We start from the raw sequence: 26,286 nt of genomic DNA on the forward strand, positions 1-26,286 counted from the left end.
ACCAAACAGCATTAATAACAATAAAAGGTCCCTACAATCAAGTCCTGTCTGCTCTAATGAACTTTAATTGCTTCCAGTTAAAAATGAAAAAGATCACCTCTCAGTGTTACGTGACTTTTTCAACAAGCCGTCCTTGTTTTTGTCCTGCAGGACCACGCCGACATCGAGTGGAAGTTCGCCCGCACCAAGCTGTGGATGAGTTACTTTGACGAGGGTGGCACGCTGCCGCCCCCGTTCAACATCATCCCCAGCCCCAAGTCCATCTGGTACCTGCTCATGTGGCTCCACAACAAGCTGTGCAGGAGAGGCCAGCCGCCTGGGGAGGACTCGCACAAATGTGAAAATCTCAGAGAGTTCACGGTAAGTGAGGACAGAGCTTTTTTTTTATCTTTTAAAGCCCCGATGTGTACAATATTTATCTGCTTTCAGCATCTTTCAGATAAAAAAGAATAAACAATCATGGGTTAAATTTGTGCAGTCTGCAGATCTGATCAGTTGCATGTGTCTACTGGTTTTCAAGCTGCGGTCTGGGCTCTCCAGGGGTCCTTGAAGGGCTTCCAGAGTCTCCAGAAAAATGGGGAATCTTTTAATTTCACTGTTATTTTATTGAGTAGAAGTTAGCCCAACGAGAGAACGTATAAGAAATACTATTCTTCTTTTGTTCATAAGTTTCACACTCTTTACTGTTAATCTGCCCATCTACAGTATTGATGGAATAACTAAATATAATCAGACAGGATCCCTGAGGCTTATCACATATCATATATATCATATATACTACCTGATGTCATCAATCTCAGGGTCCTTGACACTAAAAAGTAGGAATGTCACCAATCAAGAAATTACTGTTTTTGGCTTTTTGCTTTTACTGCTTGCAGTGGTGTGGTCAGCGTGCTCCGCTGTCTATTCTCTATTCCGAGCAGAGGCTAAATCAAAGGATCAATCAGGTTTATTATAGCTCAATATTGCTGCAATACTGATCTTTGAGATTGATCAGGACATCTGTACCAACAAGGTTGAGAACCACTGCTTTACTCCATACACTGGGAGTCAGCAAGGTCAAAAATGTTCATGTTTGTTTCGTGTAACAATTTTGTTGTGGAACTCATAATTATTGTCGATAGGTATAAAGATAAAGCTCTTTATCCTAACAACACATCCTGATGTAGAGTAAGACATAAAACTGAAACTAAAAGGAAATCAAAACTTTGATTGTTCCTTGTTTGTTGTTTTTAAAAGCAGAAAGACCTCTCAGCAACACACTCTGGTAGGGTCGTACTGATGACCTATATTTAATTTAAAGTCAGTATAGTGTTGTAGACTTTACAGGAGTGATGAAGACAACTCACCACACACTGTGCCAAGTTAACTCCTCAAAAAATAGCCTTCAAAGTTTCAACCTCTGTTTTCCTTTCGGCTTGGTATCTTCCAAAGCCAGTAGGCCTACCAGTCTCCAGCCCAGGGGTTGAGAACATCTGACAGAGAGTATTTAGTATTTATAGTCTTATGTCCAGTTTAACTTTCACTTTGAATATACAGCAGGCGTCTCAGCTTCTGGCTGTCGTGGTTGTTGCTTTATTGTTTGTGTCATCAATGTTACGCTTTGTGTGCTTTCCCCCAGAGAGGAATGACGTTTCATTCATCTGTGTGTGAAGAAATGGCGATAAAATTGAAGTTGAACTTGAATGTGATTGCTTGTGACCAAACCAGTGAACACTGCAGTGTTCTGTCTCTTGACTGCTCCACTTCAGATTAAATCCCAAAGTTGAGACAGAATAAAACACAAATGCAAATATTTTATTTATTCATGTGTAGCTTAATATGTTGGCGTGGCCATGTGCCTGTCACTGAACAGTCATGCAAACAAGCTGCACAGGCTAAAAGGCCATATGCTGACATTCATGTCAACAAGTCACTGGAGAATTCACAGGCTTTACATGCAAATGGGTTACTGTGAACTGTACATTCACAAGTTAAAGAAACATGCTTCAAGAGTCTGTTTTGTTTTTTTCAGTTCGAGTCCAGCAGGAACACCAGAAGCTCAGATGATAACAGACTGTAAACAAACCAGAATTGTTGGAAGAATAAATCTGGGTTTTATACCTCAGTACTTCCTGAGTCAGCTGTGTTTTACAACTTTGGTTTGTTTTTGCTAAATTAACCGAAGAATATTGAGATTGTAAGTTGATTCTTGACCACAGAAACACCAGTTGGACGTCTTCCATCACAACTGGGCACAGGTTAACAGGAGTGAAAGGCACAGGCAGGTACAGGATCCAGGTTTCAGGGGCTGGAAAGCAAAGGCAGGAAGCAACATTGGGCCTCTTTTTGTGGCATTGATTGTGGCATAGATTGGATCCAGTTAGTTTTGGTCTAACGTTGCTATTTTGCGAGCACGCTAAAGAACTGTGACCTGCCGTCATCACCGAATCTGCATCAGCACCATCAGAGTCTCTATGAATGTAGATCTAGACCGAGAGCCCCTCTTTTGGTTGGCTGTTTAGTCCAGACCCTGGAGGTTTCACACCTCTAATTAAAACTGTCAGGGCTGCTCAGGAGTTAGAGCGGGTCGTCCACTAATCAGAAGGTTGACAGTTCGATCCCCAGCTCCTCCCGCTGCATGTGGACGTGTCCTTGAGCAAGATACTGAACCCCAGATTGCTCTGGATGCTGACATTTAGTGTAAAGTGGGAGTGGTTGGAAGACCATAATTTTGGTCTGAAAGCGCAGACCAAATGAAGTCAGTATGAGAGGGCAACTGATAGACACTCAGGCAACTGACTGGGGAAACTGGGTTCTTCTAAATACTGACAGGGTTATTAGGGACATGTGAGCAGGTGGATGTTGGAGTCATGTGACAGGTGGGAAAGTCCGAGGGTATCTTGTGGACAGGTATAGAAAGGCAAGTCTGGAGAGCTCCTAAGAAATGCACTGTGGGAAGTGAAGACAGGGGCAGAGCAAAATAAAATCAACATCTGTCGAGTCAACTGTAGAAATACAGTGCAGCGGAAGTATAAAGTAGCATGAAAAAAATGAATAAATTCAGAGCCCTGCGATCAATCAGAGCAGAAGGACTCATCGACCGACCTGCTCAGACTAACGGAGCAGTGTGGGGATGAAGTGGATCACGTATCGGTTTACAGAAATACAATCGCACAGAGACGGACATCAGCTGTGAGTCTGTGAGCACAGAAGGAACATCAGCGGATAAACACGTCCTGATGAACACATTTAACAGTCCAGTCATCTGGAGAGAGACTGTGAGAGCAGGCAGAGCAGGATGATAAGGCTTTTTCACATACACACACACACACACACACGAACAAACACACACATAAACACACACACACGAACAAACACACACATACACACACACACACAGTGCAGCTGCCATGTTCACCTCAACTGAAGTCAGCTGCTGAGTTATATAAGCCCACCAGCCCACATAGGTTCACAGAGCCACACAGCACTGCAGAGATCTGATCAAGGGAGAGAGCCTGTGTGTGTGTGTGTGTGTGTGTGTGTGTGTGTGTGTGTGTGTGTGTGTGTGTGTGTGTGTGTGTGTGTGTGTGTGTGTTGACAGTATAAGCATAAAAACAGCATGAGATGTGGAAGGCAATGAAAGCTCTGAAGAGGGGGAGAGATAGATTGTTAAAGGAAGATGTGGGGTGTGTGTGTGTGACTGTGTGTGTGTGTGTGTGTGTGTGTTACTGTGTGTGTGTGCGAGTGGACAGCAGGGAGAGAGCGGAAGACAAATTAGAAATGTGGACGGAGTATGACAAGTGTAAAACAGGATGAAAGGGAAATGGAGGCAGAGAGGTGGAATGCTGAATATGGGACTGAAATTGAGTATAAAATGAAAACGTGGAGAGAGGAAATGAAACAAAACAACCCAAGAGGAGATGGGAATGATGGATGTGTGAATGGATATTGTAAAGGTTCAGTATATCATATAGTAGTATATGTTATAAAAAAAACAAACACACACATACTGTGTAAGTCAGAAAATAAAGTTTAACAACCAGAACCTACTCAAAGATAGTGTTCAGTCATCTTAAGAAGAATAAAACACTGAGTTACAGCTGATACAGTTTCATATTTCATGAATAAACTCGGATTTTTATGTTCAAACGTCAAAAGAAACAGAAATAAAATCCAGAATATTTTCCAATAAAAATCCAAATCTAATTAATTCTTGAAAAACAGACCTCGTTTTTTGCATTATCCTGTTTAAATCCATCTAGAATAAAAACTATTGTCGCTAGAGCAGAAATATATTGTTCAGGTTTCTACATTTAGAACTCCTTTGACTCACTATGTTTTTTGTTTTTATTAATAGAATTTGATAATTATTTTATATTTATGATTCAATTTCAAATTTTTTTTCAATTATTATGGTTTTATTGACTTATAGAACCTTTTAGCTGCGAATCATTTCAAGATACTCAAAGAAATGGCATCACAGGAAGCAAAAATACCAATGTAGGTAGCGGCGAACCATTCAAGAGTTCAAAGGGTTTAACGCTATTTTTCTTCAAAGCTCAGATTCACCTGTGTTTGATTTCTCTCACGCAGCAGCACCTGAACGCAACACTGTTAAGTAACCATCGACGAGTAGTGTCCAGGAGCAGACTGTCACATAACCAAAAGATCTTCAGTGTGACTCAAGTGTCCTTTACCTCCTACCTCCGTGTCAGAAATACAAAACCAGTCTTGATTATTAAAATGCGTCTGAAAGCACTTCCGCAGCACTCGAACGTCTCATTACTGCGGCCTCAGTTTATCACTTCATTCCTAATGCTGACAAATCTTCATCACAGCAACAGAAGCGAGGTATCATCCTTTTACAGAGAGCGAGCATCATCCACAGTGTAGGGGAGGTAGTAACTTAAATAATACATAATAGATACTTTCATCCAGGGATTCCCAGGGGACGAGTACTGCTGGAGGTACTTCTGCATTTGCCAGGAGGTACTCGTACGTGGAAAAACTGTGGAGCAGCTCAGTGAATTTGAAAAAGAACAACACATATATCCACACACTTGGGAGTTAGGGAGGCAAACAAAGACACAAATGGGATTACAAATTGGTGTGAGGCTGATCTTTAGGATATTTATTATTATATAAAACACTGCGAGTTAGGTGGACTCGAGCTGAGGGAGCTGGATAAAACGTCCAGCTTAGAGAGTAAAACGTAACATCAGCATGTTTCACTGTTTCTTGACTGCAACATTATCCACTTTTTATACAATTAATAGTATTTAATAGCATCCGGTAGAGGTTAAAGGTAAAGGTAGCAGGCTGCATGATATGGTAAAACATCATATTGCGATATGGGAATGATCTTTTTTGCATCACAATTTTCGTTTTCACAGAAAACGCTTAGAATTATGATTTTTTAAAAATATTTTTCATGGGTCTTTAACAAAAACAAACATGTTTCCTTCAATCTGGAGATTTGCAGGCCACAGTTCTTCATTATAAGGCTGTTTGTCACACATTTTACCTTTATATTATTAAAAATTGCAGCTTCTGCAACTTGGATTATGCACTTGGCCACATTGCAATGTCAATTATAAGATCAAATAGAATAAAATAGGATGGAAACTACTGCTTTAATCAAAGGGATACAAACATACTTTTCACTTTAAAAACCACAACATCTAAAGCTCCTGCATAACAATCACTTCTGGATCCAAACATATTCTTAGAATAAAATTAAAAAAGACTTTATTGAGATTTTTGTGTTGCTGGAGTTTGAATTTGTTGTCACTTAAGTAGTGGAAGCATATCTATCTGCATTGAATAGAAATAATTGCCTTTTTACTGAAATAATAGTTTCTGATTTGAATGCACATTTATCATGTTGTCTGTTATTTTCTCTCCTTATCATCTTCCTTTTGTAAAGTATTTAGTAAGAAAAAGCTGCGTGAACAACATTTATTGGCGCTCTCAGTCTGCAGCGTAAGTTGCAGAGTGAAAACAGTGAATTATATAGGTCTGATTTGATGCTGTAGCTCTCTAAAAATAACCTGAACGCTCTCAGTACTCTCGATTCAATCGGTTCCATCATTTGAGGGGGTGAGAGGAGCGTTTTAAAGAGAATATACTCACATTTTCGCTCATATTTGTCACCTAGATGACTGCGATTATGGATGAAAGCGTGAATTAAAGGTCTAAAATGTAAATGAAGAGCAGAACTTAATATTTTGAGTAGAGAAAGAATGATTAACTGGAGTTCATTACTCAGCACCTCTCCAATATGGAGGATCCAGGCTGTTAAAGTGTCATTCTGTCAGCCAAAGGCAATTTGTTACCTCTTTTGTTCTAGTTTTTGCTGCAATTAATCATTTTTCAGAAGAGGACATCACTGTTTTAGAAAAACAAGTGTGGATATGTTTGATTTTGTAAGTGTGTGTAATATCAGGAGAAAAAAAAATGGTAAATGAGAGCAAAGAGAAAGAGAAACAAAGTATTGTGTTGATGAATGCAGAAACTTTTAATATGATTTCTTTTTCTTTCTGCAGGAACGTCACGCGGACAGTCTGATACAGAATCAGCATTACCAGGTCTGTACTCCCATCACAGCCTTTGTTTGTTTGTTTGTTTGTTTGTTTGTTTGTTTGTTTGTTTAGTGTGTGTAGAGGTGTGTTTGCATGTAAATACAGAATACAGTCTCCACAGCAACCCAGAACCTGATCCAACACGTTAAAATTTTGGTCAAATACGCTTGTTTAAACGCCGAGAGTTGGATAAAAGGATCAACACCACTCTGACTTTTAGCTTAGCTTAGCATAAAGACTGGAAATGGAGGGAAACAACTAGCTTCGCTCTGTCAAAAGCTAACAAGCTATGTAAAGTTTGACAGATATGAGAGTTGTATCAATCCTCTCAGCTAACTAGGGGTTTATTCCCAGAGAATATGAGGATGAGAGGGGGGATTTTGTTACCAGCACGTCTGAAACTCACAAATCATCACATTTTATTTGTTTATTTAGAAGAAAAAGTGTAAAAAGAACAAGTTATGGTTTTACGAGCAGTAATGTGCTTCTCGGCTGGGTGCCTTGACTTCCTAGAGCCTCTCCAGGCAACCAGCGCTGCACACACACACACACACACACACACACACATGCAAATCGCCAGTTGCTGGACTAGCACGATAAGTAGTATGTTTAACACGTCAGATGCCAAAGATACCAGGGTGTCCTACTGCATACAGCTGCATTTCGCCGTATGCAAGCCAGCGCTCTACTCTTGACGTTTCTGACCCACAATCATCTGTTCAGCGTAAAATATGTCACAGCGACTGAGCCGCAGAGAGCACAGACGGACTGCTGACTGCTCATTTGTTTATCACTTGTTTAACGTAAAGATACCCAGTAACAACAACAGAGAAATCATATGTAGTTTTACTGTTTTACTGCATGTTACATACATTATAATGTAAGTACAGTAAAGTGACAGCAGGTTTGATTGTCACACATATTTGTATTTTTAGAGTTCCTCCATAAAAGTGTCTTCTGATCTGAGTTAAACTGAGCACCTCTTTCACAAACACTGAACATTGCTTTTGGCAGCTGCGACTGTAATTCCGATGTCCAGTTTTTTTTTGTTTTTTTTGGGCGGATTTTTGTCAGAATTTGTGCAGCAAATCAACCAAGACGCAGCTCTTGTATTTTGACACCTCAGCACTGGCAGCGACTACAAACGCAGCATCGCCAGTACTTTGTCTTTGGCAGTGCTGATTGTTACTTTGATACCCGTCCATGTTTTTAAAGGATTGTTGTGGAGAATCTGCCCTTCACTTTAACGGAGTGTGTGGTGTGTTTTGGCAGAGGCGGAGAGTGACAGCATGCCAGACCATCCCGTTTGGCAGTCACAGGTGTTGACTGTGGGAGGACGCAGTGTGTGTGTGTGTGTGTGTGTGTGTGTATGTAGCAGTGTGTGTGTGTGTGTGTGTGTGTGTAGCAGTGTGTCAGGGTTTGAATTACCGCCTACTGAGCACCAAATGCTGGTGAAATGTGTCTGTGCTCTTTAAATCAATAAGGGTCACCCGCCTCATTGGCAGATTACTTAATGAGACAATAACATTTAAATTCATCAGTTTGGTGGAATTATTCTGCATTTGGTGACAAAACAAGGCAAGGGAACAAGTTTAAAATTATCACACCGGTTTTATTCATGACCAATAAAAAACACTATGAATGGGAATTGTTCCTTTCCGTTATTATTTAGTCTCAAATAGTTAAAATATTATATAGCACAGGACTTGAACTCTAATTTTCAAAAGTTTCCTCGAGAACAATATATAAATGATTATGATACAATTACACAAATTTGAATGTTTTCAGATCTTCATGTTTACAACAAAACTCATAAATCATGAAAAAAAAACAACAACGGGAAATCAGGATAAATACTCGTTAAAGTCGGTGTTGGCTTCTTTTACAGGCTTTTGAACAAAAGTTTGTTCAAATTAAACACACTGAGAATAAATTACAGTTTTTGATCGTCTGTGCACCAGAATATTTGAGCTATTCAAGCTATTTTATGTAAATTGACACTCATGACTCATCATAGCATGAACAACACAAAAGAAAATTAAACTCACTTTACAGATGAATATTTTTGAATAGAAGCTCTCAAGTGTTCAACCAAAGATGTAACATTCAGATTCAGCCCCAGACTTATGTGTAATATGTATCCTTTCCTCTTTCTTTAAACTTGAATGAAATCTTACTACCGATGGAATTAAAAATAAGAATTTTTTTTTTTAAACTGTTAGGGACTCAAAAATAAAGCCAATATGTTGAATAAAGCAACAAAATAATGAACTGAGCATTCTAATAACAATAATAATAATAATATTTGTTTGTTATTTTGCCAGCCACCTAAATCTATTTTACCTAGTTTTTATTATAACTTATATTAAACACTCTTGTTATGTCTATAAAATAAAGTTAATTGTCATTTTTATCTATGTATTTTATGTTTCAATCTACTTTAATTAGTTTTTATTCCAGTCAGTCTAATTATCGTCTTACCAATCATCTGTGAAGGACTTTGAACTGCACTGAACTGTATGAAAGGAGCTACAAATAAAATTTGATTGATAATAATAACTTTTCAAACTACCTTTACAAAGTGCTTCACGAAACAAGCAGGAGATGCTTTAGTATAAAATAAAAGATAGAAGGACAGATAGAAGTTTAAAAACAGAAACAGATAAAAACAATTTAAAAAAGGCCAGATGGTAAAAATGAGTCTAAAAAGAGGCCAGTGAATTTTCTGTACTTATTTCCTGAGGCAGGTTATTCCAAAGGGTCGGAGGCCCTATGGATATAAAGCTCTTCACCGTAGGACCTCGGGCTATGGGCTAGAGTGTCATGAGTTAGAGGCTCAGCCAGGTAGCCGTACCACGCAGGGCCTTCAAACTTAAGACGTTAAAACTTTAAAATCAATTCTAAAACGGAGAGGCAGCTGGGAAGCTCAAACAGAGGAGATCATGCTTTCTAGATTTGCTTAAAACTCTGGCAGGCTGCGTTTTGGACACCCTGAAGCCGTGTAATCGAGTTTTAGCTATAAGGCATTAAAAAGCGTAGTAAGTAACCGTGGCAACTGTCTCCCAACAGGAAGTGATCCGGAGCTTGGTGAAGAGGTACGTGGCGGCCATGATACGCAGCGCCAAGACAGACGAGGGACTGACGGAGGAGAACTTTAAGGTGGGTACTTTAAAAGGAGCAGCAGTGGCAGACTAACTGAACACTGCTCGCGTCTGTATTTGACGAACTAGGAATGAGAGTGTGTAGGGAAAAGGAGAAATCTAGAGCGGTGTAAAAAACGTCTCATTTTAAGGCAACAAAAACCCAATGACTCTTATTTTCAGGTGATTAAACATTAATGAAAACATACTTATAAATATTAGATTCCCTTTCTGCCAATAGATCCTCCTAAATGTTACACACCGGACCTTCGAGGTGCAGCTGTTGTCATGGTGACGGCTTATGTGGATCGAAAAAAACCAAAACAGAAAGAGTTTAAATATTGAATAAGTCTTTGTGTCGTGTTACAGTAAATGATTTGTGGTCTGTAGCTGGACGCAGTGCTCTGCTGTTTATTTGCAGCTTTTATTGATACCAAATTCAGAGCTGTGCTTCATGGCGACCAAGATTTATTAAAAGATTAAAAGATATTTAATAACCACCACCTGCCAGCTCTCGAGCACTTCTTTCTCCTCGTCTGCTGCCCAAAAAATCTACAGCTCTGATCAATACCAACAGCTCACAGTCAATAATCCTTGAGGAGAGTTTCTTTTTCCCAAAAAATCTTTTGAGCCGTAATTTATTCCGAGTGGTTTTAGCTCCCATGATGCCTCTGGAGCCTAGCCTGGGCTTTTGAAGTGGAAAGTTCCTTTGGGCTTTTCAATGCAAAAACAACATCAGGTGCACATCGGGCTGAATCAGTGTGTGTGTGTGTGTGTGTGTGTGTGTGTGTGTGTGTGTGTGTGTGTGTTTTAAGTGAGATATGAGTGGTCACAATAGGCAGAGAGTGTGTAACTAACATCAGGTGCATGTTGGAGTAAAACCATGTTTTATTCTCTGAGGAATAAAACCACGTGTGCCACATTTGGATCCCATATGGCAAGCGAAAAAAAAGAAAGAAAAAGACAGGGAGTAGCTGTGATCATATTTTAAAAAGAAAATAAATCAGGTTGAGTTATTTTTGGTGTGTGTGTGTGTGTGTGTGTGTGTGTGTGTGTGTGTGTGTAGAAGTGAACAGAGTGAGTGTTTATTTAGGAATTTATGTTAATTGTCTGAAAGCTTCAGGCTAAATGCTGCAGGTTTGGTTAAAAATGATCTAATTCCCATTAAGAAGAAGAATATAAGGGAATAAACACACTCTCAGATGGTGGTGAACTGATGACAGATCACATGATCATTTTATTTATGTTCAGTTATAAATTGATTGGTGGAGTTTACAAAATGTTATAAAATATTTGAGGCTGATGCTGATATTGGTGTTTGATTAAAGCACATATTAGCAGATATTTGTGGGTTTTCAAAGGGGAACTTCCCTTATTTGTTACATAAAGGTCTGTTTACTGGTATTGGTGATTATGACAGCTCTCTGCTGCATCAATATTAACCAATAATATTCTTTTTTTTTTTTTTTAAATGTGTCCTTGGTTCAAATCTTCCAAGTCTTCCAACTTTATATATTTTAGTCCAATACTACGTCGTTGAGTTACTCTTTAACGTAAACTCATAACAAAGAAATATTGAAAAACTCATCACAAAATAATACAATACAATACAAATGTTTTTATTAAAATGACTTATCTTATCAAAAGAGCAGGATTTGATTGGTATTGCTTGGAGGTCACAAAAAACATAATGTAGGATAAATAAAAAATAGGATAATAATAATAATAATAATAATAATTTTAACGGAAGTGGACTTGATGGATCCTAAAGCTGGATTTAAATCGATGCAGCAGAACCAGATATATCGTCTTTTTTTTGTTCTTCTTTCTTGTCAAAACTTGCTGCCTACATTACCCACAATGCAACTTGACTGCCAACAGGTCAGCCAGATATTTAGGTGTGTTGTGCTAGTTAGCGACCAGTGCTTGGCGTAACCAAGCGGCAACTCTCGCTGCTGGGACTTGACACCAAAACAGAAGTAACATAAACTGCAGTTCCTCTAACGGCCACTTGAGGCTGGCTCCAGCAGCGAGTCCACCTCCAGAAGGGCCCTTATTAAAACATTAGACAGTGTTTCAAGTTTAAGTGAGTTAACCAATTTTATTTAGTTAGAAAAAATCAGTTTACTGGAGTCTCTTCCCTCGACCGACCCCTCTCTCTTTAGTCTCCACTCATCCACTCTCTCACTCTCTCTCTCGTTCTTTTGTTTGTCTCTTGACCTCGATCTCCCTCTCTTCACCACCATCCTCCCGAGTCCTTACCCTCCTCTTCACCCTCTGCCTCTACAAATTGACGTTTCACCTCCCCCTCTCTCGTTCAGTCACCAGTCTCATCTCTCCCACTTCCCCTCCTCACCCTCTTCTTCTGCTCCGCTTTTTGTCTCGTGTTTATCCTCTGAACATCAGATATCTATTCAGCTTGAGAATAAACTTTGCAACATGACAGTTTCATGTGTTCTTTCTATATTTCTTCTTCGACTTTTTCTTCCTTTCTGTCTTCCTTTACTAAAGCAGCAGGGTTCACATGTTAAATATTACCAACAGTTTCCTCTCAATCTCTTTCCAGGAGTTGAAGCAGGACATCTCCAGTTTCCGCTACGAGGTCCTGGATCTCCTCGGCAACCGGCGTCCTCCCCGGCGACATTACTCCTCCTCCAGCGAGACAGCGAGAGACGACGGCGCCATGGCCTCGGAGGATGACAGCGAATCAGGGGACGGCTGTGGAGGTGGAAGTCAGAGGTCAAAGGGCGTGACATTCATGACGCCGGTGGAGGACGACACGAGGCCGACGCTTGGCGTGTCTGCTTTGGTGCGCTCCATATCTGGAATGACGCAGATCGAAAGAGGGGGAGAGGGTGAGGAGGGTGAGGCGGAGGAGGGCATTGGATGGGGGGGGGAGGAGGAGGAGGAAGAGGAGGGGAAACCAAAGAGCAACGGGCTGAAGACAACCGTCATCCCTCCGTCCTCCACCACCGTCCTGCCCTCCCCGTCCTCGTCATTCTCCTCGTCGTTCACCTCGTCACTCGCTCGTACACGGACCCGCCTGCAACGCTTCTCGGCTCCGGGTGCAAAGACAGACTCTTTCAAACGCCTCTCCTATCTGTTCTCACGCTCCAAACGCAGAGCCCCACCCATGCCTCTCCCCCTCCAGTCCCCGCCCTCCTACACCATCTCCGACGGGTTGCTCCGCCCCCTGGGGAGCCACAGCCACAGCCACAGCCACTCCGACTACGGACTCAGTAACGTGACCAGAAGCGAGACTTACCTGAACCAGGTGGGCCGCTCAGTCGACATCAATAACCCCTCGTTCTCCCCGCGGAGAACAAACGGGCGGGACTCGCTCCTGACACTGCCCCTCCCGCCCCCGTGCCCCTGCCAATCCCTGCACTGTGCTTCCAATATGTCCGAGTCCAGCTCGCGCCTCCTGGACTCCAGCGAGGACGTTTTCCAGGGCGGAGGCGTGGGAGGAGCGGGCGAGGGCGGCTTGGATGAAGGAGGGGGAAGAGTAGGGGTGATGATGATGGGCGGGTGGGTGGGACCATGCGATGATGTCATAGAGGACAGCTGTGAGGTCATAGAGGACTCCGTCACCACACAGCTATAGGAGAGAGGGAGAACCGAACTGTTGTTTTTTTTGGTTTTTTTTGGTTTGTTTGTTTGTTTGCAAATGGCTGAACGCATCCAGAGGGAGAGATACAGAGAGAGAGGTGGAGGGTGGGAATCCAACGGAATCCGCTTTGGAACTCATCGGTGTGGATTCCGGAATTCTGTGGCGGAATTCTAGAATGCAACACTTCTGCGAACAGGGTTCCGTGGTGGTTCTGGTAACACCGGCAGAGGACAGAAGGGATCCTGAAATGGCAGATGTTCATCAAGGCAGTTTGACGTCCTCTGATTATCTGGCTGTCAGGGATCTTCCAGGGAATATGGCGCAGGCTCATCGTCCACTCATTGCTCCAAAATATCAGTTTGAAAAGAATGCAAGCTAAATGGCTAGCGAGCACTATAGCGAGGGCGGTACCAAGCTAACTTGTTACTACATGGCCTACCTATCTAGAGAGCGAGGGGACTACCAAATATCAACTCTAGCAAGCGCTAAATAGCTAGCAAGCACTATAGAGAGTGGCAAACCTACTACTAAATGGGCTAACTAGCTAGAGAGCTACCAAATATCAGTTTCAGAAGAATGTCCGGCACTATACAAGTTAGCCAGTGAGCTAAATAACTAGCAACACTATAGAAAGTGAGGTACCAGGTTAACCTGCTACTAAATGGGCTAACTAGCTAGTAAGTGAGGGAGCGACCAAAGTAACCTGCTAGTGAGATAAACTGTCAGTGAGTTAGCGAACGAGATAGCGATGCGAAGCGTTCATGACATCCCTGAATTGGACGTATTTTATCATAAAAACTGGATTTACTGGATTTACTTTGTGCGGCTCATTGCATATGCTAGTCTCTTTCCCTTGAGCTTCTCCCACTTTAAACTTTCCATAGCGATAACATCAGGTAGAAACAACCTTTTCTAGTCTCTGGGAAAGTTTTACACTCATTAAACCCTCATGATCTAAAAGTTCATAACACAAAGAGTAATAATTGATTTGTCAGCGGTTTGTCTCATGTTTAATCGTGGTCTATGGGCCAATTGCTCTTGAGCTTCTGAGGATTTCTTCTTCTTCAGGTCTTACTCGCCGTGCTGTTTCCATGCATCTCTCAGCTCATCATATTTATGGTCCCGTCGAGGTTAACGGGCATCTATTTATGGCCAATCTGTCTGTATAAACGTCTGCCATTTCCTCTGCATGCCGCAAGAGTGCAAAGGATGGGATTTAAAATGGAGAGTACAAACCTTTTTTTCTTCTTTCCTCTTGGAGATTCAAACGCGCATGATTATAATGGAATTACAAGTAGCCAAAGTGACATTTCAGAAGGGAAAATATCGTTAAAAATCCCTGTTTGATTTTCAACACACAATGCTTTCTTTCCCTTTAAACCAAACTTCAAATCTGTAATGGATTAAAAATGGAATTAAACCCTCTTTAGACCTCTGGAATTTGAATGGAACTACCCCTTCAACTCATTTTACCTTCAGCCAAATGGACTGAATCCCGCTTCCAAACGAAATGTGACTGAAATTGCAAACAAACGGAATAACCTCCCCTTCAACTCTGGAATCTGATGGGAAATGGAAAGGCATTGGAACCATTGCTCTGCTGTCGATAGCCCGCACCCTCTCTCTCTGCATCAACAAGGGCCAAGGAACTTTATTTTATCCTAATAACAGTTATACTAGTAATAATAATAACGATAATAATAATAATAAGAGACTTCTAATAATAGTTACGAGGACTATTCTGGTTTCTAAAGACTGTCTTTGCTTCTATTTGAGTTGCCTACGATATTCTGGCTTCTCGTTCAGCTCTTCCTTAATAAGTACACTTTAACCTGATGAATTAAAATATACGGTGATATTTATTGTGAGGCGGAGCGATGGCGGCTGTGTGAGTGAGTGGAAGGGAGGAAGGCAAGGGGAGAGGCAGGGAAAGACGAACTGAGAATGTTGTGTGGATGAAAGAAAGGGGAGAAAGAGAGGACAAAGAGGAGGACTGAGTGAGGAACAGGTGGAGAAAGTGTTGCCTTTCGATCTGGGAAATCTATTTTAAAGGGAAATTTCACCAGAATTTCATCATGATTTTTTTTTCTTTTTTTTTTCTTGAAGTCGCCTGGCACGGTGACTTCAAAAAGGTTGGCATGAGCAGAGGCTGTTAAATTTTACTCTGGTTAATATACGACTGTCAGCGATGAAGTATAGAAATTATGCATGTTTGATCAAAAAAAAACCACCGTTACCTGCAACACACATACAAACACACACTCAAAATGCCATCTTGTGTGATGAGTAGCTCCTGGCCAAGTGTTTTGCCCTTCCCAAGGTCTCTCCTGAGTCCTCCACTGTCTCCTTCTTCAGCGGGATGACATCAGCGCTTTGTCTTTCCTCTTTCTTTCTCTTTCCACCCCCTTTTCCCTTTGATTGATTCACCCCTTTTTCTTCCTCCCTACCTTTATTTCTCTTCCTAACCTCCAACCAGATGCTCCGCAAACACACGCACGCCCCCCTCCGGCAGACGCCGCGACCTCACCACCAGCTGTCTTTTACCCGTTGATGAATCAACGTCCCAAAATGTCATGGCGTAACCATGGCGACCCGATTACCCGCTCAACATGTCTGTAATCATAATGTCACGTCCAGAGCCAGAAAAGCTCTGCGCGGCAGTGGTTAGTGATGACACCCGTCTCTTTTGTATTTGAAAACAATCAATTTGATGTCATTTTACATCCCACCAACAACACAGAAAGACAAATGTGCAAAAGACGTGACTAACATCTAACTTTTAACCCTTACTGTAACCACAACATGCTTGCTGTTTTTCCAAAAGCTTAAATTGACCTTTAGTTGCCTGACAAGGAGCCCAAAGGGAGCAGGGTGAAAAGGTTAGTCAGCAAAGTGTGTATTAAAGTCAACCGTATTGTTTCTCCAACAGTTTCTTGACCTTTTTAATCATTTTCTAACTTTAAAACTAAAATCTCACCTGTTGTTAAAAAGGTGTTTCTTACTTACTACTGTTTAACGTAAGGATTAGGTAACCTGTAACCAGTCTCACACAGCCAGACCTCCAGATCTCCACACTTCTTCTTTTACACTGTGCTGGTTTGTCTTTCTTCAAACCAATCTTAAGCCTATCTATCTAAGCCTAGGATGCAGCGCCAGGAAAAACCGCCTGTAACTTGCTTTAGACTTTGGGTGACAAAATATAAAATAGATGTTTTGGTTTTGCTATGTACACAATCTGAAAAATTATCGAAGTTTTAGAGGAATCTGTTTGAAATAAAAGATGCGTTAATCCATAATTAGTCTTCTGCCAAATGTTAAAACCAGGACAGTTGTTCACTTTTAAACTCTTAATAAATAACACCTACTGTAGGGATGTGTTTTTAACTTTAAAACCCATTTACTCATAAATATTTAAACGTAGAATATGTGATTTCTCTTGCTATAGGAGGTCTGTCAGAGAAAAGCAGTAACAAAATGTGAAGTTTGATGACATTGTGAAGCAGCGTGGGATCATGGGAGTTGTTGTCTTCACCACCATTACATCATTGCAGTCAGCTTCTCCCGGTTAGGATTCCTTCAGTGTTCATCGTTCAGGAGCTGAATTATCCACAGAGGTCTCCTCCTCTCCAAAACAAACAGGCCTGCTGATTAAAACAATCAAAAACACTGAACAGGGCTGCGAGCCGAGCTGCTGCTAACGTTAGCTCAGCTTGTTTCTCTGATAACTTAAGATCCAGACGTCCAATGACTAAAATCCTTCATCCGGTTCAAATCTGGAGTTAAAAACCAGCAAGTGAATCATAAAAACGTGGCTTCAAGAAACCTTGTTTGTCTTCATCAAAAAACGGTCTCTAATAAACTCACTTCCTCAAAGCTGAGCTAAACTGTTGCACCGCCTCCAGGAGGCCAAATAAAAACGAGTTAATCCATCTTTAATGCATTGGGATATTAGAAAAATGTGAATTAACATTTACATTTTCTTGTGATCCCCCACAAGGCTCCAGGCATTTAATAAATCAATGGTTTTTATTCGTTAGCTCAGTCTCACATTGAGCAAGTGGGGTTTTGGGAGTTTATTGATTTCTGAAAAGGGGTTCTTGATGAGAAATAACCCGTAATCAGCATCATTGACAAACTGTACGTGGAGGAATTAAAGTCCAACGGTGAGCTTTACATTCTGGATTAAACAGCTGTTCAGTCAAGAGTCGGAGCCACAGAAGGAACAACGTACTGTTTCAGGAGAGTGATTGTGTCTGACAGGGAAGGAGGATAAAGAAAGAAAGGAAGGAGAGAGTCCAGGTGGAGATTTGTTATGCTCCGCACTCGGCACAGTAAAGTGACCTCTCCGGGTCCCAAAGTGTTTTCTGTTTGCAACTTCTGGTTGATAGGAATGGGAGAAAAATAACAGAAAGGGGAGCAAAAAAAAAATCTAATTAAAATATTTTATTATGATATTAAATCCTCATAATTTCACCCATTTTTATATTTGAGCTGAGTCTGGTGCTGCTGCAACTGATTAACCATTAAAACAAAACAATAAAAATCTCATTTATTAAGCTGGAAACAATGCTGCTATTCCTCACTGCCTTCAACTCAACAAGATACATGGAGACTGCAGATAAAGCAGAGGAAGGAAGGGAGGGAGGGAGGGAGGGAGGGATTGGAGGGTAAAAAAGACCAAAAAAAAAACCAAGCCTGAGTTCTCTTGGTTACCACGGCAACCAGCCTGCGTGTCACCACCCCATAATCAGGGCCGCGCAGTGCCACGCATGCACCGAGCCGGAGGGTTTAATAATCAATCACCCTTCATCAATCGCTGTGACAACGGTCGGCTGTTTGAGAAAGTTTTAAAGGGTGCTTCCACCCGTCCTAGTTTTATTTAGAAATATAGGAAATAAACGCAGGGATGCAGACAGAAGACGATTGATTAATTGAAAGGACAGATTGATTGATACTGCAGACAGCGTGTGTGTGTGTGCGAGTGCTGTCTCTAAGGCTTAAGGCTCACCGTCTGTTATTAACGCCAAACACACACAGGACTGATAGTCAATCACTCTGATAGATCAATATTGATAATGGCTGTCTGATCCTGGGCCTTTTTAACCCCGCTGCAGGATGTGTGTGTTTGTGTGTGTCGCCCAGGGATTATTGATCCAGCCAGAATCCATAATTAAATTCTGTTGATTGATATGTATTTATACCAGGCTCTGGACGAATACTCTGTTCTGATTGGCTGCAGGTTGCCCATTAATTACTGATGTAGGACGCCTACTAAGTAGTTCCAGTGACTGATAGGGAGGTTGTCTTGTTGTTAAACATACTTTCAGATGATATTTACTGTTTGTTGATCGTACGCAGCGTTATTGATTTTGACTCTTAGCATACCGCTCTCTGGCCCGTAGCTGAGCGATGGATTCGTCCTGTTTCCTGGATTAGTGAACAACGTTTCTATTGCATAAGAACCTTTAGGGATGGTAATGACTGTTTCAGATATTAGTCAAGCACAATGCTGTAGTATTCACACTCTTACCAAATGTTCTAGTTGTTCTCGACTGAGTCCCGTAATATATGATTTTAAGATTTTTTTTCTTTCTGATCCACTGATTGAATAAACAGATATTAGTTTAAATCCTCTCATCTCATTGGCAAACACATTCTTACTTTTCTGTCTCGGTCATATGGTCTCGACATGTACTCAAGCCCTTTTTGGACTCAACTAGTCCTGGTCTTGTACTTGGTATTTGATCTTGACTACAGCACTGGTCAAACCTTCAGGTTTTGGGCGCCCGGTTAGCTCAGTCGGTAGAGCTGGCGACCCATATACGCAGTGTCATCCCCTCTCTCTCTGCCCCCCTTTCTGTCTCAAGCTATCTCTGTCAATAAAAAGACATAAAAGGCCAAAAACATAATACTTTAAACCTTCAGGTGTTACCAGGGAAACGGAGGGTGTGGCTTGTGAAAAACATTAGATTTTAACTGCAAAACACGTGAAAATATAATAATTTTTCTTCAGCTGCTGACCATCGTATAAGCGGGATTAAGCCCTTTAAGGTGTTCATTATCAGGAATGAACGGACTCTGTGGAGGCGGACGGTTCTGGACTCGTACACATCGTACATTAATTCCTGATAATGAACACCTCGAGGGGCTTAATCCCTTATTTATTGAAATAAGACAGTGTGTGTGTGTGAGAGGCAGTAACTGCAATAGAGAAACAAATTGAGCATCATTAAAGATGATGTGTCTTCTAAAGAGACAGATGGGACACACACACACACACACACATAGACTTTAATAGCAGTAGGCATGAGGAAGAGAAAGGCACGCGCTTCCTCTCATGCATTATTCACACACGCAGACATATGACCACTGACCAGCTGCAGGTTCTGACTGTAAATTGTTTGAGGCGGCTGCAGCCTCCAGTCCACTATAATAACCCTGTGTGATCTCTGTAATGTGAATCTCACACACACACACACACACACACAGACAGAGAGAGAGAGAGAGAGCTAATAGTCCTGTGTGGCTTCACTGTGCCTCCAAGGCAACCAAGGACAACAGCCTCGTCCACTAGTATAGATCTTAGAAGTGTGTGTGTGTGTGTGTATGTGAAGGGAGGGAGGGTTGTTGCATCACATGATCCTGAATCCATCAGAACAGGCCGCCTGCAGAGATAAACACACACATACGTGCACTGATACACAACACAAACACTCAAAGGCTGCCTTTAAAATGTGACGTTATGAACACTGAAGACACAAACTCAGTGTCCGCACTGAAACAGGATCAACGTAGGAGGAGATACAGAACGGTTCCTGAATTAAGAACAGCTCTTGTGCAACACAATGGGATTTTTTGGGAAGGGTTAAATGTAACATTCATCAAAATTAGACTCCACAGATTTTGTCAGGTCAATCACGGTAGCATTAGCCCGTCACACCTCGTTCACACATATGGATTCAAAGGTAGAAAGGCTCCCTTGTGTCTAATGAGTTTATACTTGAGTCTTAAAACCATTGCCAATGATGTGCTTATGATTGATTCATAAACTGTACTGATTGTGAAAAAACCTTCTAGAAAGAGAGTTCGAAGTAGAGCCGCCGCTCCTTCACGTCGAAGAGGAGTCAGTCGAGGTGGTTCGGGCGTAATCCTTCGGAGGTTTTCCAGACACGGTTGGAGGCCTCGGGGGAAGACCCAGGACATGCTGGAGAGATTGTGTATCTCATCCAGCTTTGGGAATGTCTGAATAACCCCCAGGTTGTCTCCACCCAACACGTTCGTAGCCGCTGTAACAGTTTGGGTAATGTTAAGGGCACATTTCACCTGTTTCACCACCGCTACCTCGATGTGTATTGCTATGCCTGCTTTGTCCGTACAGTCCAAAGATAAGCTGTAACACCTGAACACTAGTGTATAACCCTCTGAAAGTCACTTTTAGGAGGTTATACGCTATGAATATTGCTGCCATTAGATCCTCCAAACTGATCTGCAACCTCTAAATCTACAACTACTCTTAAAACTTAACTTGTTTTACACAATGTACAGGAGTTAAAAATGGAAACGTTCTGGTCAAGAAGCCAGAACACCTTGTGGGGCAATGCTTCAGTTATTGGTACTGATCAATAATCGAGCCCCAGCACATACGGCATGTTGCTAAGAGATAGTTAAAAAATCTGACTTGCAAAATAACTTGGTACGGCTACTCATCACACACACACACACACACACACACACACAGATACAGTACATATATATGGCATCATTCAGGTTCCCCTCTCACCTTCTAAAGGGATTTTGAGCTTTAAAAATAAAAACCTGTCCTTGTTTTTCTTTGTTCTTTTTTTTGGATTTCCACATGGATGAATGTATGACTGTGTTATTTTTCTAGAAGCGGACGGCTAGCGCACGTTGTTGACTCTTTAATAAAGGCATCCTTAGAAAACTGGGTTGTTGTCGGACTGTTTATTTGACTTCCATCCTTTCTTGTCTCTGGTGTCAAATGTACATTTCCTTAATCATTGATTTCCATTGATTCTGCAGGTATTTGATTCTCGATCCTTAAAACTAGAGGACGGTAGCAACTGTGAACGACTGTCTCGTCTTCACACAAACATTAGAGAAATAACACTCTCCAAATAGGAACTCTAGTTATCTGGATTTGTGCCAAGTTCATAGATTATTATGATTTCTTACTAACACAATTTCCTTTCCCTGTCGTCTGGTAGAAGCTTCTCAGAGAAATGTGTTGCAGAGGTTTGTTAGTGCCTGTCTCATCCTAACTGAACTCCTACGACAGTTTTGATTATTAAACATTGATTCCTCATTAAATTGCTAAACATTTTCCTAGTTGACAAGTTGTCAAACGTTTATGATGCTAAACTGATTATTTAAATATATATATTTTATCAGCCGCCTGTTAAATGCGAATGGAAAAAGCGTCAAAATATAACATCACACGAGTCTCTTCCACCTACCAAAAACAAATATACTTTTCAACACAATTTAGGAAGGAACCATACAGGTGTCCCTCCCAGTACTGAGAAAGTACCCATCTGCCCCTGCCCCCCAATATACAGTGGAAAATATGTTAAATATGTCCTCTTTTGAGCGATGTCAATGGATTTATCTCTTATCGTTTCTGATTTATTTTCAATTTATTTCAATTTGTTAAAGCCATCTGCACACTTGGTTTCGCCCAATTCACCACATCCATTGTTGCCCAACATTTCAGATACTCTTAGTGACTTTATTTCTTAAAAGCCACCAGCAAAAAAACATTTAGCAACTTCTTCAAACTACCAGGGAAAAGACTAAAAAACATAAAATAAAATAATTTTAGTGATTAATGCTGCCCAGAGCGGTCCACGACTCCTGAAAATGTCAAAACAAAGGTCAGTGTAGTCATCAAAAATGTTCTAAATGTGCAAACGTTCATGAAGAATTGTGGGAAATGCAATAAAAACAGTTTTAGTGGAGGGTTTTCATTTGGACCCCCCGCAGTGTCTGTCTGTCTGTGCTCACTGGGAGGCCGCAGTCCGGTTACAGTCAGCTGATAGGACCGCTACAGCTAGTGGCAGCAGCTCGTACAGTTAGCATCTAGCAGCTATATATACTGTATGTGGTGAGCACACTCAGAAGTGCTGTGTTACAAGAGAAAAGGTCAGAAAAACAAAGAACGGCATCAAGACACAGCTCCTGTTTGATGCTGTTTTTGTTTCTATAAGGGGACAGCCCTAGTACAGGTATGAATGTCTCTCTTTACATCTCCAGCAGTTTTTATGTTTAAGTATACTGCTTAAAACAAAAAAACATGAACATTGTGACACGATGGGAAACTGATTTTGCAAAAGCACGAAGAGTTTGGTATGAAGTCATGGTGGTTAACTGTTACCCATTGCCCTCCATTGCTCCCATCACATCCTAGAATCCCTCCCACATGTTTAAGACCCAAACACTTGCTGCAAGTCTTTAGAGAGCAGCTTTAAATTTGAATTACCGTTGACAAAAGTCACTTCTAACAGCAACGCCGGCTTTGTCTGCTCCGGCTCTGCAGCTCGGGTTATTTTTAGCCACATTTTGAGACGAGGACTCGCTCTGAGATTTCTGACTGTCTCCGCTGACGGAGCGAGTGCAGCGACTTGTAAGAAACCTGCTTAAACTGCGAGGATGGTTTCTACCGACAAATATAGGCTGGATCCGTGTAAATCAGGTCAAATGCAGTGAATTTTCTTATGTAAGCAGTGGGTGGAGGGTTACATGTACTGTGCTGTGATTTATTTATATGATTGTGTATATTTATTGATATGTGAACAGCCAGGTCTGGGGTCAGTTTTTATCATGTTTTTGGGTTCCAGGTTGTTCTTTGAACTCATTTGCTATAAATAAGAAGCCTGCTTTTGTTTACTTCTCCGCTTTACTTATTACTGTCAATAGTAATTAGTTACACTGCGTCCTTTCTTTCCAAAATTCAGACTTCCCCTCTGTGAGAATGTCAGGGTAATAGCTCGGTAAGTGCCGCTAAATATATCACATATATCTTCCCCATTGGGGATGAATAGAGTAAATGTTCTTGTTCTGTAGCCTGAATCCATAAACATTACAGACTGGATTAAAACCACACCTGCTCAAACCACTGATGAGACACAATCTTTTAAACAACTTGCAATTTATTTATACCTGCTGGTCTTCTGTTGCCTGTGTGCAACCTCCCGAGGATGGAAGACGGAGAGTCAAACCTTTCCTCCACCACATATTCAGTTGCTTTGTCGCTGATAACCTGCAGCTGTCCATGATTAAAATCCAGTTTTATTTGTTCAGTTTAAAGTAATGTGAATGTTTCCATCTTCCTGCTTGTTGTTGTATGTTCACGATTACAAAATGAATCCAAGGATGTGATTGGATTGTTGTCAGTAGGGGTCACAACAAAAGTAAGGTTCTAACTAATTATTATTTGGGGAGGTAACTGTAATATTATTACTGAAATGTATTAGTAATTAGTTACATAATTAGTTAAACTGCCCAAAATCTGCTTCTCTGTGAAATGGAAGAACCATTGTTTAAAAACGACTATGAATTTGAAGCGGTTGCACTTCCAAAAAACCTTTTTAGGCTTGGCTGAGGTGGAAAAGTTGATAAGCGATAATGAAACTGTAATTAATACGAATATAAATGTCACATTTTATACAACCGCAATGGTTCAGTGGCGCTAGACTGAAGATTCAGCACCACCAAATGTTTATCTTGATGCATCTGATATTTGTATAACAGCAGTGGATGGAAACACACATTCATTTGCATTCCTTCTACAGAAATGGTAAAACTTGGCTGCATGAATACGTGTGTTTGAGCAGAAAGCCTGACGGGCGTAGCAACAGCAACTGAGAGCGGTGGCGCTTAGTGGAGGGGAAAATACTTTTATTTTATGGAAGAAAATGTGTGATACATTATTGATGATCAGGCTTTTTTGGAGCGAGATGTAAAAAAATAAAAGGTAGATTTTCAATGCAAAGTTTTTAATGAAAAAATGTTTTGTTCCAACACAAAAGCCTCTGATTCTTCTCTTCTTTCACTCGTCTGCTGTGCTTTTAGTGGTGAGGTCGATGTCATTGTCTCAGTTTTAGTGTTTGTGTACATGCGTTTGAGTTTAAACTGTTAAAAGCTGCCTCTTTTTTAAAAACCGGCTATGTGTTGAGAGCGAGAGAGAGCGAGAGCTTTTCAACAACCTGCTATATAATCTGAATGTATTATTATTTTATTCAAGGAACAGCTGAAAAGGAGAGCAAGGCAGAGAGAGAGATATAGAGATGAGAGTTTTTTAACAAAGCCCTCTCCTGCCCGTTGTGTGGGCTGCACTGCTGAATAAAAACCGGCTTTCATCTCTCCCTCTCTCTCTTTCTCTCTTTCTCTCTTTCTCTCTCTCCACATCAACCTCCCCTCCACCAACTCAGTGTCAAGTTCTGCTATGAGACACACAGTGATCTGTGTATGAATGTGTGTGTGTGTGTGTGTGTGTGTGTGTGTGTGTGTGTGTGTGTGTGTGTGTGTGTGTGTGTGTGTGTGTGTGTGTGTGTGTGTGTGCACGCTGTGGAATGAGAAGCTGGCTGTCCTTTTGGCAGGCAGCAGTATACTGAAGCACCTCTCAGAAAAACTGGACTATTATTGAACTACTGAGAGACACTCTCTTCTTACTGTGTAACACACTGCTTTTTCTCTCTCTCTCTCTCTCTCTCTCTCTCTCTCTCTCTCTCTCTCTCTCAATCCCTCACACTCACACACACACATTCAAACACACAGAATCACAGGATACTCTATTTTATGCATGTGCAGACAAACACATATGTTGCCGCGTTGCCGAGAATAATCTGTGAACGTACTGCAGGAGAGTTCAGGACTGTGTGACGGAGTACCTCAGGGAACATACTGAGGTCCTCTGTGGTTCACAAATCCTTACATATCTTTGGGCTTTTACAGACCCCTTTATATGAGGAGTTGGACTATTTAAGAAGTGATTAAGTGACGTGTAAATGCACCTCAATAAGGAAAGACACAATGTGCTTTATCAGTGTGAGAGACTTTGAAATCGACCCACTGGCGCTGAAACTGTAGGAAGCGAAGGGGCTGCAGTACCCCTGAAAATGAAAACCATTAGTTAAAAAAAATCCTTAAACTTATAACGACTTTCTCCTTTTTTACTGGGAATTACATGTACACACTGGTATTTATGGCAAGTAAGTGGCTTTATCTTGTTTTTTATCCAATTTATCGGCTAAAAAGTTGTGAAATTTGTGTAAAATGTTGTTGATAGCTGTTATATATTTTGGCTCTTATTATATTTCTATTTCCATTTAATTTATACTTATATATTACTACTTAATATTTACCTATATATACATTCTATTCTATATATATATATATATTGTGTTAGATATTGTTATATTATTATTATTTCTAGCTACTGTAACAAATCTCCCCCCAGGGATCAATAAAGTATTTCAGATTCTGATATTAACAGTTAATAATTTAAGGCTATAAATTATTAGTATGATGCCTTTATATAGACTGACACTGGACATAAAGGACCCTGTATCCAATGGCAAGTTTATAGTAAATAGTATATAGTAAATATAAATGTATCCAGATCTGTAAATCATATTTTATGAAAATAAAAATAAAATCTGTTTTAGGGATTTTATTCCAGTGCGACTTTCTCCCAGCAGCCACTAGTCTCGACTGACTCTCCACCTTTCAATTAGATTGATTTATGGACTGGAAATCATTCTTTCGCACTTTTTCATCAAGGAACCATTGATGGGGTCTTGACACTGGCGACGGTGAATGACGGCTGCACTGACAGGGAGAGACGAACAGGTGAGGTATCAACCTTTGGGGATGAGAGCCAGCAGAAATCAGTGGATAATAACTGAGAGATAATTCAGGATCAGCTTCCAGATAAAAGACACATTCATTTACTGTG

At 40.9% G+C, this 26,286-nt stretch overlaps 1 protein-coding gene across 1 annotated transcript in view; it reads left to right on the forward strand.

Annotated features, from left to right (window-relative positions):
* The window catches only part of trpc5a (transient receptor potential cation channel, subfamily C, member 5a), a 137,996-nt gene extending 120,140 nt beyond the window's left edge, over positions 1 to 17,856 (forward strand). The window contains exons 15-18 of the mRNA XM_051400051.1: positions 151 to 360; positions 6,528 to 6,569; positions 9,633 to 9,722; positions 12,270 to 17,856. Of these exons, the coding sequence (XP_051256011.1) occupies positions 151 to 360; positions 6,528 to 6,569; positions 9,633 to 9,722; positions 12,270 to 13,307 (1,380 nt within the window). The 3' untranslated portion in view covers positions 13,308 to 17,856. The remainder of the gene's footprint in view (positions 1 to 150; positions 361 to 6,527; positions 6,570 to 9,632; positions 9,723 to 12,269) is intronic.
* The last annotated feature ends 8,430 nt before the right edge of the window (positions 17,857 to 26,286 follow it).

This window comes from Dicentrarchus labrax, unplaced genomic scaffold (genome assembly GCF_905237075.1).
Source record: "Dicentrarchus labrax unplaced genomic scaffold, dlabrax2021, whole genome shotgun sequence".
Taxonomy (NCBI): Eukaryota; Metazoa; Chordata; class Actinopteri; family Moronidae; genus Dicentrarchus; species Dicentrarchus labrax.